The sequence below is a fragment of the Oryzias melastigma genome, linkage group LG6, assembly GCF_002922805.2.
Source record: "Oryzias melastigma strain HK-1 linkage group LG6, ASM292280v2, whole genome shotgun sequence".
In the NCBI taxonomy this organism is placed as follows: Eukaryota; Metazoa; Chordata; class Actinopteri; order Beloniformes; family Adrianichthyidae; genus Oryzias; species Oryzias melastigma.
In genome coordinates this window covers 23,892,626-23,908,447 of record NC_050517.1, presented here as the reverse complement: position 1 = coordinate 23,908,447, position 15,822 = coordinate 23,892,626, and the positions used below count along the sequence as shown (strand labels likewise).

General features: G+C 35.1%; 1 protein-coding gene across 2 annotated transcripts in view; it reads left to right on the top strand.

The window, feature by feature from the left end:
- The window catches only part of furinb (furin (paired basic amino acid cleaving enzyme) b), a 103,539-nt gene that overhangs the window by 11,851 nt on the left and 75,866 nt on the right, over window positions 1-15,822 (top strand). Inside the window, exon 2 of one of the 2 annotated variants that reach the window (XM_024281823.2) lies at window positions 1,901-2,168. The exons of the other annotated variant lie outside the window; for it this stretch is intronic. Within the exon in view, the coding sequence (XP_024137591.1) occupies window positions 2,004-2,168 (165 nt within the window). The 5' untranslated portion in view covers window positions 1,901-2,003. The remainder of the gene's footprint in view (window positions 1-1,900; window positions 2,169-15,822) is intronic. 2 annotated transcript variants of the gene reach the window in all.

The window sequence follows — 15,822 nt, the reverse complement described above, 5'->3', positions numbered from 1 at the left end:
AGTGATTCTTAAAATGCAACATTCTAGCTTTTAATATATATGGTAAGTTGACAGTTACTTTAGGAAGAACATGTTCAAGAAATGATTATGGATTGATGCATTGTATTCATGCTCTTGCTGTTGTCAGATACCAATTTTCTATTTTCGTAAAAATACCTGCATTTGCTCTGCTTAAATGTTCCTGAAAGCTCTAAAAATAAGAACTCCTGGTTACAAAAGCCTGTAGTTGTTTCAAACCACAACAACAGGACTCTGCATTGTCTGCTCAGACTAATCTGATAACCACATCTGTCTCGTAGAAAATCTCCACCGCTTTGAGGTCTTTGCTTTGTCTTTTTCAGTGATGGAAAACGGCAGTATTTCAGCCCAGATGCTGAAGTATCCATCTACAAACTAAAGTTATGGGGCGCAAACTACTCAGCTGATAATGCAATAATGTAATAAATTGTAAATGTCAGAAGACGTAATGTATTTGGGGCTGTGTTTAACTTAAGACTTAGTGTGACTGCTTAAGCAAACACAGAGATTGGCAAATAAAAAATGGATGTATATTTGATGCCTACAGCCGGATATCGCTGCCAATATACTAAATACGTTCAAATCTACCCTTAAAATTGATTTTATATACCTAAGATTTGATTCAATTCAATTAAATTCCAAATTTTGTTTCCAAAACCTAATCTTAATTTTAATGGTAATTAAAACACTTCAGATTACTACAAAACTGTTGAGTCAGGTAAACTAATTTTTCTGTAACAGTCCTGATACATTGCCTGTCCGTCCTGGGAGAGGATCCCTCTTAATGTGGACATCCCTGAGGTTTCTTCTTCTTTTCTCCTGGAATCTGGTTTTTATTGTCTTTTTAGAGTTTTTTCTCAGAGAAGGGCAGGTATCCCCATGTTTAGTTCAGTCTGTTTAGTTTTGTTTAACAATCAGCCATTGTTTACATTTTATGACTGATTTAATGTTTTTGGACAATTACTGGTGTAAAACACATCGAGACAACTGTGTTGTGATATTGGGCTATATAAATAAAATTGAATTAGATTGAACTACGATATAATTTTAAAAAGAACGAACTTTCCTCAATTGACAGAAACCATTTTTTACATGAAAAAAATACAAGAATTTCTGTAAAAGGAATTTAATCTGTGGATTTAACAAAACATTTAAACATAAAGATAAATACAAGGTTGATTTGTTAGTCTTTTTTTATAACACAAGGACACTTCAACACATGGGCGGGCAAGGCAGGAATTGAACCTGCAATCTTCCGATCAGAGCTCAACCGCCCTACCGCTGCACCACGGCTGCCCAACTTCAATCTTTTTTTAAGTCCATGTTTTGTGGTACAAAGAACTGGAGAAGACTGGCAGCAGCTTTGTTTTTCATATACAATACAACTTCCAACGGAGTTTACTGCATTCAGTAAAATCTTCTTAAATGATAAATGGGGTTTGAATTACACCTTGAAAGGTCTTTCTCTCAAAAGCCTTTTAGATCAGTTTTCCATCAACAGTATATTTTAGTTTCAAGCTTTTTCAACATTTCCAGCAACATGCCACCTAGTATATACCTACCATTATCATACATCCATTATCATGCACCCATTATCATACATTACCATTTCTGGTCTAAACAAAAAGGAACTGATAAATAATTTAGCTTTTAGCAGAGAATTTGCCCTTTTTTGACGTAATATTTATGCTTTTAGCTTTTCTGAAGGTCTTCCATTGACAGTCTGATGATAAACAACAAGATGTAATTTGCTCATTGTCTGTTTTTTGGAGAACTTGTTTGGGTTTGAGTGATGTATGCAGCATATAATTGAGGCCTAACGGTGACCTAGTTAACAAGGCCATGTTTTTGTTTATAGCCTGCTCTGTCCTCTCATCTCTAGGCCACTGTTCTACTTTGCTGCTGAAAGGTAGAGCACCCCGACTCTGCCTTGAAAGCAGTGACAGACAGAGAAATAGACTGGCCAGCGAAGAGTCCTCCTTTTAATGGATGCCTGGGTGGCCCTGCTCCTCACATGGACAGGATTTGTCCTGCTGAAGTGGACTGATGCTGCACAGGTCTATACCAACTCATGGGCTGTTCAGATAAGTGGAGGACCACAGGAGGCGGATCGCATCGCCAGGGAACATGGTTTCATAAACCACGGAAATGTAAGTTCCACTCCCTTTACCTTTCATTGCGCTCATTACAGTTTGTATTTTGATATTATATGCCTTCATACTCTCTGTGCTTTGGACTACGTATAGCCATGGGTTGTACAGTAGATGACGTCATTGTTACCACGCAGTTGGACATCAAAGCTGAGCATCAGAGAGCCTTATCCACCACCTCCAGGCTATTCTGTTAATGCAGCACATTGAAGTATGACTCTTTCCACTGCTTTTAGCTCAAGTGGGGCATGGCTTCCTAACACACTTGGAAACTGTTGTTTGTATGGAGTTAAAAATAGCCATAATATATCATTAATTATAAGATCTCAAAGAATAGTACAGCTTTTCTATTCATATATTTTAGTTTCAGACTTTCCAGGAATTTCCAGCTATTTGCAATTAACAGGTTTGCTTTCGAATAAGGGATGAATGAATTGTCAAAAAGAGATGTCGAGAGACAAGTTCTCTCAAAGGTCTATTTAGTTGCTTGAATATTAAAATGCTCCCAAAGCTAAACTTTCTCTTATTTATCCTAAGCCCTCGACAGTGAGTCACTATTTGGTTCCCCCTTCCCCTGTTCCTCCACTTGAGATTTTACTTCATTTGCATGTGTCTCTGTGGAGCTGCCTGAGTGCTACATACACCAGTGAACAGCCGTCTTACTTCTTAAGAATATGCGTAGGAGGTTCAGCATACTCCCATCCCTCCTCTACCCACCTCAAATAGAGAGGATTTTTCTGAAAGAGAGGTTTGTAAAATTATTCCTGGTTCAGCTTTGCTTCTTTTATTTACTCAAATATAGAGCTTGGCTGAGAGTGCAGAATCAAATGTTGTTTGGAGTCCTGTTTGCTCTGAAAACAGTGGTCAAGAAGGGTTTGGCGCTAGAAGATTGAAAAATGTGGCGGTATTAAATACACACGATTGTTGGTCTTGTTTTCAAGTGTGTGACTTGACAAAAAGCTTGTGGGAAAATTTATCATTGTCAAAATATAGATTTTGTTTTGGTATTGATTTAGTGAGGTTGGTTCAGTCTAACAGAATCAAACTATTGCACTGCAGAGTAAATAAAAAACGTGGGGTTACAGATCGATTTGGATCGAGAACCCATGTACTGTCTTGGGCAAAAAGGCTTTGGTTATTATTCTGCTCAGAAAATTACATTAATCGTTTACCAATGCTATTTATGCTTTTTTCCCAATTTCTTTTAAATACATACAGTTTTTTGTATAAGAACATCTTTCTCATCTTTCTCAAGTCTTGCAAAACATTTGCAGCTTCTGCCTTTTATAACACTGCATTAATGGAGATGTTTTGCTCGCTTCTTCCCATCTGTAAGTAATGGACTGTCAAAAAAGATGATTGATACGTGAAGATCTGAGAATGTATTCATCAAGTCATTTTTTGTGTCAAATAAATGATGCCTTTTGACAGTTTGTCAATGTAGGTTATGGGACATCAAGCTGTGTAGTCCAGGAGACGGAAACTGGAGTGAACCCCCAGTTTTACAAAGGGGACCTGAAGTGTTTCACTTGTCTGACTTGCATCAGTAGTTGGGGATCTGAATTACCTTTCATCCTAAGTGTCTTGGAGTTTGCAATGACTTTTTGGATAAGTAACTGTTTTTGCTCTTAGAAGTTTCTGGACATTTGGTTGAAGGAATGGCTTTTCTGTGGAAACATCTCGGTCATTTTCCAGCATCCTTACTGATTAGTCTATAAGGAACTTGAGGGGAGCCAACAGGCTGATGAATAATCAGGAGGTAAAAGGATTTTTATTACTTACGCAAATTAGGGATTGTAATGTAACTGTTCACGACAGTTCCTCAAAGTGTCCTTTTTGGTGTGCCTTAATTTGCATTTTGATTTAGATTGCTTTTGTGCGAGTTCTTTCAAGTGGATCATAGGATCAGAAAGCGTATCAGTGGGCGACTTCATGCACTTGTTGAATACAAAGGATTAGGTATAAATGTCATTAAGACTTCCTAGTGTGCATTGACATTTTAAGAGTTGTCTTTAAGCTTCATTATATTCATTTCTTGGTAATGCGCTCAATACTGTTTGTTTTATTTTATCTTCTTCTTCTTCTTCATCTTCTTCTCGGTAATGCAGTGAGCATGCGTAGGAGTTGTAGGCAGAGTTTATGGCAAAATGTCATGTTGTGCTCTTGGTGAGCCGAGTTAGAGTCATTGTTTTTGTGAGAATGGGCAGGCTCTGTGGGTGTTGATAGACTGAATCACCCAGGAGTAGACGTCTGGCTGTCTTCGCTCATGCCTCTGTGTCTTTCTAGGTTTCTACATCATGATCTGCAGGTCGGTTTCTATTTGTAGGTTGTTTTTTTTTTAGTATTACTGAAAGCGTGCATCAGTGTTAAAATGTGCAAAAAAGGGGGTTGTATCCAGGGTCCTACAGTTTACCTTGCTTGTTGAAGCCCTTCTGGACAAATGACAAGAACACAGTAGATGTGCATTTGTCTTTTGCCCAGTTAGCATTGCATTTTCTTGTAAAAAGTAAATGTTAGATTGAATCCTGTGTCAGCTGATAGAACCTATAAAGTTTCAGCAAAATCCAATTTTCTAAAAACACACACACACATACACACAATCGCTCCGTGCTGGATAGAATTTAATCTTATCGAAGCTACTGTCCATAAATCTGAACATAATACCCTGCTAACTGTGTGACACACCAACTCGCTGACGAACTGTTTTATTCATTGAGCGGATATTTCATTTATTATGATAAAAAAAAATTCATTAAATCTATTTCCCATCTTTTTAGGGCTTTTATACCAATCTGTGACAACCGCTGGATTGCGTACATCAGAGTCGCCGCTTTTATCCTGTTTTCAATTTGCACCAGAGCTTGATTTTTTTTTTTCTTTAGAGTTTCTATTAAATCTTTGTTAGGCTTGCACTACAAGTGACCCACACCATCTGTGCAGCACTGCAGGTCATTTTGGAGAAAATTGTAACTTAGAAATAAACAAGTTTTTATTGGGGGGGTTATGAAAACTAAAATATTCAACTAAGCAATAACATAAAAGAAAACAAAAAAACAAAAAAAGATGAAAAATGTTGCCACTCATCTATTTCCAAATGAACCCCATAACTACAATACTAACTGAATTTTGTACATGTGCATGACTGACACGCCAACATTCATTATCATGTAAATAAGGCCGTTTTAGATAGAACAGTTATTTTAAGAATTTCAGAGGCTTTAATTGCATTCTTCACAATGTACTGTTTCGCTTCACATGAATACTCCAGCACTGTCAAAGGTATCTCCCATTAAAGTGTGAAAAAATTAAATTGAAAAGCAGCCAATATCTGCAATGCTTTCATAGATTCATGAAGTCATACCTCTTTTGTGCCGTATTCCTGGCACTAAAACATTTCAGTAGAAGGAATCTGCAGAGGTGCTAATAGAGTATAATAATATCAAGAGATGCAAGTGAAAAAGTATAGATATGAGCAATTATCAAGTTTTTTTATAATATATTATTAATATAAGCCTTTTTTATAATTCTTTTTTTTTTACCATTGATGTTTTTTGTCTTGCTTTTTGTGGATCTGATAAATGTGAGTAAGAGGGATGTTTTTATATCAGGCTTAATGATTTGTAAGCATGGAGTCAAATTTATTTAAACCAAATCTTGCTATATTAGATTTTATTTGAAATACTTGCAGATGGGGTAACCCATCGCTACTCGGTGCACTATATAAAGAGCATTTACCATTTTGTAAAGCTGTTCGAATCTACAATTCCGAAATATAGTCACTGCCTTGGAAATTACCCTAGAAGTCTCTGCGAAAAAAAAGATTGCATTGATGGTCACGAATGTAGACAACAATGCATTGGGTTTTAACTATTTTTGTGACAAAAAAAAGTATTTTAATTAGTTTTTTAATAAACCATTCATGTTTTCATCATCCAAACTCAGTGGATTCATAGTCTTTGTAAAATGTTCATATTTATTAGGAATTTTGTTAAAAATTGAGCATTTTGTCCGACTTGCTTTTAAAATCCAAGGCACGAGATTTTTTTGTAATGAGGGAGTAGGGAAGGAATTTGGACATAGTCTAATAACTGAACTCTACCAAACGGTAGAGCACAAATGTGGAAAACATGTTTTTAAAAACATAAATTGTGAGTATTACTCTCCTGAGGCAATAAGGGCAGAAAAATATGTTTTTTAAATCAAGTTTGTCTTGGTTGGATAGTTAAAGGGTTACGAGTCGGACTGCCACAATGTAGAGTAAACAGAGAGGCCTGGTTTATTTAACTCCTGTGATACCTAAGGCACCTTAACATTGGGAGTGGGGTCATCTGGAACCAACAAGACGGCGCACTGAACTTTTTTTTTCCAATTATTATTTTTTTAATTTTCACTGGAGTCCATGGCAGGCATGAAATGCTGTCCACCTTGTCATTAGAGGGATATCAGGTCAATGTAAGGGTGGCGTCATCTGGACCCAACAAGATAGCACAAGGGCTACAGATCTCTTGTCCAAAAAGTCCAGGAACCCCATCTTTCTTTATTTGTTAAAACCACACTTGCTGCACAGCCTACACTTTCTCTTCCACCTTCAGCCTCCTCTCACAATCATATCCTCCACCTTTTATAGGCTCCAAGTTGATTGGCTGGCCCATCTAGGAAGAATGCCACTCCAACTTAACTTAATTACATTTATTGTTTAATTTCACAAGCAACAACACTCATAAATGAGTGGGAAAAGAGGGACTACCTGGTTGTTTTAACCATGTCTGTGTATTTTAAATGTAAATTGACAAAAACATGACAAAGGTCAAAGTGAAAATAAAACTATAGAAAGGGTTCATAGCTAATGGAATCCGGTTTGCATTAGTAGATTCTCTAGATCAGTCAGTAGGGAAATAGCATCCATCCATCCATTTTCCTGACCGCTTTGTCCCTTTCGGGGTCGCGGGGATGCCGGAGCCTAACCCGGCTACTGAAGGGCGAAGGCGGGGTACACCCTGGACAGGTCGCCAGTCTGTCACAGGGCCTCAATCACACACACATCCACTCTCACATTCACACCTAGGAAATAGCATTAAACTTTAAAAAAAAATAAAAGTCATGACTCTTGAATATTACCATGTACTAATGATAATGAAGCTGCCAGCTTTAGTCTATTACGTTTGACTGGTGTGTTTACATTGTGCTCTCCAGTCTCAAAGCAAGTTTAAGCTAATGTTGTGTGACAGCTCTGGTCAAAGTTGAATAATTTAAAGTACTCTCTTCCTAATAAATATTCATAAATTTACTCAGAGTTTTATGCATTTTCTGTCATCACAGCTGTGGCTTACTGATCATGTTTATTGCTTACGATTCAGTTTTTAACTGTAGTAAAACCATTCTCATAATTTGATTAGCTGCGTATCTTGCCACAGTAATCTGCTTCCTTCGCAACACTTAAGTTGAAGCATGAGTGGACTAAATGAGCATTTTAAGAGTTTTAGATTCAAGACGCTGCTCATCGAACTTCTTTAATTCATAGGAACATTCAAATGCTAATGAAGATGCAGATCTGTAGTCTGCAACTAAAGGGATGGTGGAGGAGAAAAAAAAAAGGGAAATAAATTGAGATCATGCCGAAAACGGAAACACCAAAACCGGTAAAGTAACCTTTGATCTGTTTCTTTCTTTTTTCGCAAACCAGAGGAAATGACAAAAACTCTAAATGTTTTTTTTCTGTTTACTTAATAACATTATGTCTTTTCTTTACAAGAAAAGCCAAGTGCATTGATTTATATCGTTGAAAGAGCTTACGTTCAACATTTAGAAATAATAAAATCCCATTAAGCATCAGTTTTAACGTCAATAAGGCCAAATTTAATTTGTCATTGATGTAAAAACAGCAACAAAAGGCTTGTGAAAGAAAAGATGGGAGTAACTCTATTCTGACTTCAAGGAGAAACAAAAAAATCTATATTTATTGATTACTAAATTCAGGGGCCATTAAATAACCCATAAAAATGGGAAATAAAACAATGTTTAGTCAGAGCACACATTTAAAATAAAAAGTTGTGCTATCCACAGATCATGTTGTATCTTGAGATGCTTGTATCTAAAGCAATTCGTATGTATATTTTTAAATTACAGTATTATTTCAATTGAATTATGAAAATACATATTTTTACTGCAGAAAGTTTTTAGAGTTTCACAGATTTAGAAATGTATTTTGTTTGAAAATAGTTTTTTTAGAAACTGAAGCACATACTTCATTTCTTCACACTTCTATTTTTGCCATAAAATTATTAACAAACATTGCAACTCACAAATACTAGATTAAAAAAAAGCATTTTCCTTTCTAAAGCTTAAAACTTTGTTGTATTTGTTGAAATGCCTTTTTCTTACTTTAATGTTGAGGGATTTTATTCTAGGCGCCGAAATATGATGGAACAAAGAAAACGATAGACTTGACAAATTCCGAGCACCTCTGTAGGTTGCCATGGAGAGAATTTGCAGAATATTATTTTGAGCAGCATTACTCCAATACCTAGAGAAGGAAGGGCTTTTTTCCCTGCCACGACGGCACTGTATGCTTCCCAATGTTTCAAGGCCACTGGAGCCAGCTTTACTTTGTAAGAGGGTAATGAAGAGGCTCTTTTTTATTTCACTCATTAATATTTAATTTTCTAATAGATTTGTGCACAAATTAATCTTTTAATCACATTTTTTTCCTAAAATGTCAAACACGGATTTTTAAAAAGGAAAGAAAAACCTTTTTGGATACAATTTTATTTTGTTTTTTAATTCACTTGCATCTAATTCAAATGGTTCCTCTCTGTATAACAATCTTCTGAATCGTTATTCCACTCCTGAAATCCCTGTATCTCTTTTCCTGGTCTTCACATTTATTCCTGTGTTTACTTATCAGAGCAAATTGTACCTTCATGTCTCCAAGCTGCTTGTCGTTAAATGCACTACTTCAATTTATAGAGCCTCGCTTCACAAACCTTTTAGCTGTCTTCAAACTCTTCTTTAAGAAGTTGGCTGGCGCTGAACCAAAGATCTATAGAAATTATTTTTCAAAAGGCATTGACTGAAAGTGTTTTTTTTTTTTAGATCCATAAAATTTAATCTATGCATATGAGTAGTATTTCAGTCTGTAGTTAGGTGTTTTTGGACTCCACAAAGGGTTAGCAAGACTTTCAGCAGAAGAGATGGCTGAAGCAGCGAGCGGTGAAAAAGTCTTATCAGTCTGCTCTCTGTTCCTCTGAGATATGGAAGCCATTGTGACTGTGTGCATTCTTCCCATTCATTCAAGTCTGTTCTTCTGGGAGGATTTTTACAGATTGAGCTTATTCTTAAATGGCGGTTATTGACTTTTGATGGCGTTGGAGCAAATTGAAGTTGGAACAATTCTTTTGTTTGACTTTGTGCTGTCGCTCGCAGGAAAGAATGTTGATGCAGGAATAAAAAAATATATATATAAATGATGATACTTTTGAAGAAAAAAATGTGCTGCTTCTGAGAATTCTTTTTTTCTGCTCAAGTAGAATCACATTTTTGTTCATGGCTGAGGGAAAAGACACACAGGTACAGACACAGGACTTGCCTGGATTTGTCCTTACTTTATTGACCACAAACAAATTAGGGATTGCTACAAAATATACAGAAACATATGCATAATGGCAAAGTTACTGTTGCACATTTGAGGCCCTTCATTTAAAATTAATTTTTACATAAAACTAAATATATAATAATAGACCGCACGTGCACAATAAGCAAACAGAAACTAAATAAGAATTCAATGTAAAATCCAAATCAAAGTAAATGGGGAGAACAGCACCAGAAGGAAGTGTGAAAAAATAAAGAAGTATTGAGCTTTTTTAAAACCCCCTCAGTAGATTAAGCCTTTATTTAAATAAAAAAATCCCTAAAATACGACGGCTTCGTATTTTGAAAGCTGAAATATTTTTCAGATGCTTTTTAGTTTATAAAAAAACAACCACTAGAAACGCTTTTTTGTGCAATGTTTTCATACATATTTTGCAAGCAGGAAATGCAAAAGTATTTAATGATTTAAACTGAACTTGTAGCTGTGTGGCTACAGACAGACCTTAAAAAGTCTCAAATTGAATGGAACTAAAATCATCTTCTTTTTTTCTATTCACTGTAAAAAGTGAGATTGGATCAATTAACAAATCTCTGTAATTTGTTACATTTAAAAAAATCGTTTTGATCAAATTACATTTTTGAGTCAAGTAAATGATTAACTAAGTATTTTAATTTGATGAAAACTAATAATTTTTGATATAACAACAAATTACAGAACTTTTGTTAATTGATCCAATGTCTTTTTACAGTGCAATCTGACTACCTGTCACCAAAATAATGTATATAAAAAAAATTTAGGATACGCTCTGTCATGAGGTCATGAACCAACCAAAAATGACTTAACCTCAGCTAGCTAATGAGCTCAAACATGTCGGTACGGGAGACTGAAAAAGTGAAGCAAACTGCATGGTTTGCCAATAAACATTTAAACTTGACATAATGCAGATCATAGTGATCAAGAAACGGTAGACTTTCATCTTTGTACATTCAGTCCTTTATTACATTTAAGTGTTCTAAAAAATGTCTTAAAAATCCTTAAATGTACCTTCTGTAGATCTGTTGACACCCTGTGTAGGAACCTCATTTTTTGTTACATGTGGTTAATTAATATTCAAACCCTGGATCTCTTTTTTTTTTTTTATTTGGTCAAGACAGATAAACTGGGAAGTAGAATGATGCAACATTTATGCATTCATTGTTGGTGTAGCCTGGAAGAATGTTTATTTTTGTTTTGAAGTTAGGTGAGTAACAATGGATTGATGTAGGTTTATTGCTTTTCCATGATGCCTTGAGCGACTACAGGGTGAACTGCATCTAGCTGGAGTTAGTGTTGTTTTCTAAAGAGCTTGAATCTGCATTGAAAGGGTTATAACTGTTGCTGCTCCTAGCTGACCCCTAGCTTGGTCAGGGTACAATTCAAAAAGAAATTGAAAATCCAAAAAGGTTAAATAAAGGTTTAGGAAAAAAATATCTATGGGTTTAAGGTTATTTTATTTAGGCCTTTAAATACAGCTCTGGAGTTCTTTCAGTCAGCTCCATGAGGTCTTCACCTGAAAGACCCTTTCAGCACAGCTGCAAGCTCTCGCCCATCAATTCTTGGCTGCTCTCCCTGCAGTCAGGCCACCAGACAGGTCATCTGATGTTCTCTGTTTTTTTAATCTTGTTTTAAAAAAGCTTGACTTTGTCTAAAAGTGGACATTTTTCCACGAAATGTTGTAGCTGAGTTGTTGTTTAAAGTTCCACTCCAGTCATCTTTTGATCTACTACAATTTGCTGTCAAATCTTAAAATTTTTAATTTAACAGTTGAGATTACAGTTTTATAATTTTCAGAGAAACATTTTAATAGCATGTTTATCATGTTTAGTACTTCTTCATAGAAATGTTTGTCTATAAACAACTTGAAAAGAAACAAAACATTTTTATTTTAATGGAAAAACTGCTTGAAGAGAGATTTATTGTTTTTTTTAAGAAAAAAATATGTTATAGTTTGTAAATCACTGTTATTAGTTGAAATAGTTGTCACAAGTGTGTCTAAAGCTGATGTTCATGTTTACTTTTCCTTGTCAAAAAAGTGATGCTCTTATTTTGAGTCTTCTCCAGGATCTTATTGACTCAGCGTTATTGGTCAATAACATGAGCGTCATCAACATTTCAGTAATAAAAAAAGACAAATGAAAACTGATGGGATTCAGATGAAGTTGGGTACATTTATTTGTTTTCAGATGATGGAGTGTTGCATAAATATCACATCTACAAAAAAAACTGCATCTCTGCAATTTAAATGTTGTTTACTTACTTGTCCATAATCATGAAATTTGTCTGATAAAATCTACATTTTTCTGGTAAATGTCAATATCAGCAGTTTCCTTGTGTGAGAGTGATATGATTGGAAAATGGCAGATTTCATTATGTCAATAGTCAGATTTCCATGTAGTCTCCCAGAAAATTTGCATTTATGTAAATGTAATTGCACTTTGATCGAACAGTTTCCTTGAGATGCAGAGAAGTTCACTAACTTCTTTGTACTCAGTTACACTTGAAGTAGAAAGATGGAAACAAATTGGTTTATGTAAGACGTGTAGGTACCCAAAAAGCCCTGCGTCAGTGTAAACACAAAAATAAAACCTCAACTGAATTAACTTGGAAATTCATGTTGTGAAAAGAAAGGAAATGGTGTTTTTCGAGACAAAGACTGTGATGTGGCCCCTAAATCCAAGGTCCTTGCTGGTAGGATGTACTTTGACTATGATGCAACAGTTTAAGAATGAACAATATAATAATATTATTATTACAAATTATGTTTTTAAATTATTTTCTAAACAAAATAAATACTTCAAGCAATCTTTATTTAATTACCTAATATTTATGCAATGCCTGCATTTATTTGGAAATCAATTCTTTAAGAAAAACGATTAAAAAAAAGCATAAAAACATGCAAGATTGATATTATGTAGGGATTCAAACATACCTAAGCTTGCGTTTTATGCAGATTTTACCTTGTGGCTCAAATGTTACCTTTTTTCCGCAGAAGATTCTATAGGCTTGTATGTTTAAAGTCCCTCTCCAACTATATTTTTCTATTGTAAATTAATTTATAGAGGTCTTTTAATTATAATTATCCAGTTTTTAACTAAGAAAAAAAAAACTGTCATTTTTAAGACATTTTCTACAGCGCTGCATGAGCTCACTAGAAATGTGCTTTTACTTTGCGGGCGGGACTGTTGGGTGGAGTTTAGCTAATTTCCCAGCATGCCTTTGTTTACACTCCGGCACTAACAACAAGCACCTCACAAGCCCAAGCTAACATTAGCATAGGGAAAAAATAATGGCAGGCAATATCTGAACTATGTAGCTGTATAGTTTGGAGCCAGATGGCAGCTCAGACGAGGGAAATGAAGACGTTAATGGATCTATATGTCAGCAAACGGAGGATTTAGAATTAAAGACGACTTTGGCCATGGCTCATGGCAGTGACTGCATCACAATCATCTGCTCCTTATCAGACATGATTTAAACAAAGAAATAATCAAAAACCCAGTTTTAATCTTAAGTTATTTTATATGAGAAAATGCTTGAAGAATATGTTAAAAACCAGGTTTTCGTTGGAGTGGGTCTGTAAGATAATAGGAACTATATTTTATTGGCAGTCTAGTGTTGTCCAGATTTAGTGGATAACTTTTATACAGTGCAGTTTAAGATCCATTCATTTTTCTTGTCTTTCCTTTTCCACTTCTTTCCACCAAATTGGCTATTAAGGCCAGATTCACACAGTCCCATCCAGTTATAGTTGAGGTCTGGGTGTAGTTTGTACTTTAGGCTGCCATTTCTCTTCATTTAGTCAAGGATTATGGCCATTTTATGTGGTATTTACAATAGTCGAACCATTTGTTGACTCTTAATTTAAAAGCACTTTAAGTCTCACATAAAGACAGTTGAAGGGTTGCCTGGTGTATGCAAAGCATTCATTAACATAAATGTCTGTAAACATTTATGAGTATAAAATAACAGCAATAAAAAGCTTCGTCTTGGTTTGAGTTGAGACTAAAGGTCTAAAGAAGTTGTTCCCCGTTGGTTTTCCTTGCAGCATAACACAATATCTTGTGTGAGGATTGTTTTTGTCCAGCTTGAACCACTGGAGGGGTTATTGTAGAATCTAGATCAAAAGCATGATGCACAGCAGCAGCAGCAGCAACTCAGGATTTTGACCTCTTGTAAAAACCGTTGCACACTTTTGTTATATTATGTGAAACTCTAAAATGTTGGATATCCTTTTCTGGAGTTTTTCCTCATCTTTTTTTTTTAATTATCCCTTGTGATGCTTATTGAACCCAAACATATTAAACATGTGCCACTCAAGTTTCAGACCCACATTTAGCTGACTTATGTAAATTGACCTTAAAACCTAAAACTTGACACAATCAAAGATTTAAGCTTCTTGTCTGAAAAATAAGTTTAAAAATATTAGTACATTCTAACATTGCCTTGCTTTTGCAGTAGTCACTGTGAAACAGTCTAGAAAAAAAAAACATTCTTTGGGGGAATTGACAAACTTACAGCCACAATTATTACTGCCACTGTCTGTAAATGGCATAACTGCTGCTATAATGCAACTGCTGCCAAACAAACTAAAAGCCTCTGCTTCAGCTAAAATCAGAGGTAAGCAACATTTTTTTATGATTTTACCTCTTACTTTTCCTGTTTCTTCATTAGGAAATCATTAGTGTCACTTTGAAGGAATTGATTGAATTACACCAATTAAAAGGTAACAACAATGTCGACTGAAATTAATTACTCCCCGAGGTAAGTAGATGAAATTGCTGTCGGCGTAGCCGTTCACACACTAACTGAACAAGTTTAAAAAAAAAAAAAAAAAAAAAAAAAAAAACGCCTTTTGTGATGGCTGTTATATTGCAAGGACTGTGAGCTAATTCATTTTCATGCACACGTTTTAAAATGCAAGGGCCTTGAGACAGCCTTGGGCTCTCCAAACCTTTTTACATGTTGATAGCAGCACCGCTCATGCGGTACAGCCAAATTAGTGGCTTACGCGCTATAACACCGTCATTTGCTATCATTTACTTCCAGTTTAACATGTTAAATCCTTACACGGATTATGATTTTGAAGTCAATTCCTGTAGTTATAAATATATATATATTTTATTTTCCTTTGTGTATGAACAAATTGGACGCTGATTACTTTTGCTCCTTCTGCTCTAAAACTGTTTTCACAATACCATTTGTGTTTATTAAAAATGCAATATATTTGCCTTTCAACAAAGGCTTAAAATTGAAAAATGAGAGCGAGGCAATCTGGATGCATACAAGGAAAAACTGCTATCCACATATGGGAGGAAGATGTCTAATCAGTTTTCAGCCAATATTGCATTCTGCTGTCAAAGTCCCTGAATGCCTCATTTGAGCAGTGTAAACGTGCAAAGCTACTTAATTTCACTGTGACTGAGGAATCAAGAACCAACATTATGAAGTTTTTATTACACCGAACATGAATTATTTAGAATCTTGTGATATTGAAAACCTTTATTGAGTTAATTATGGTTTTAAAGAGCAAAAGGTAACGGTTTATTCCCTCAATTACAATTTTAATCTATTTAAACTTAGAAAGATACTGATTAAATCTCTACAATTATCTTTTTTTAAATTTTATTGACGACATTGCAGCTGTTAAATCTACTTAGTTTATTCTTGTCTAATGTAAATATTTTGTCACTGTGGGTAACAAGTTAGAAATGCTTGTGTAAAACTGTAATGCATCAACTCTTCAATAAGCAGACAAAAACACTAATAGTAGGTCAAGGTGGAACTCAGGCCAATTCAAATTTAGATTTTCACATTGTTTTATTTGATATTTTAATTTTATTCTCTGAAGAAAGAAAAGAACAGATAAACAATTGCTGACAGGTGCACAGCATTGCTTTTCAGAGGGGGAGTACTATTATGTTCTCATTGTGTCTCTGACCCCATTGTGTTCTTTTACCTGATTTTATTTTTGAGAAACGGGTTTACGTGGGGGCGGATACATCCATTTTCTAACAATATGAGAAGCAC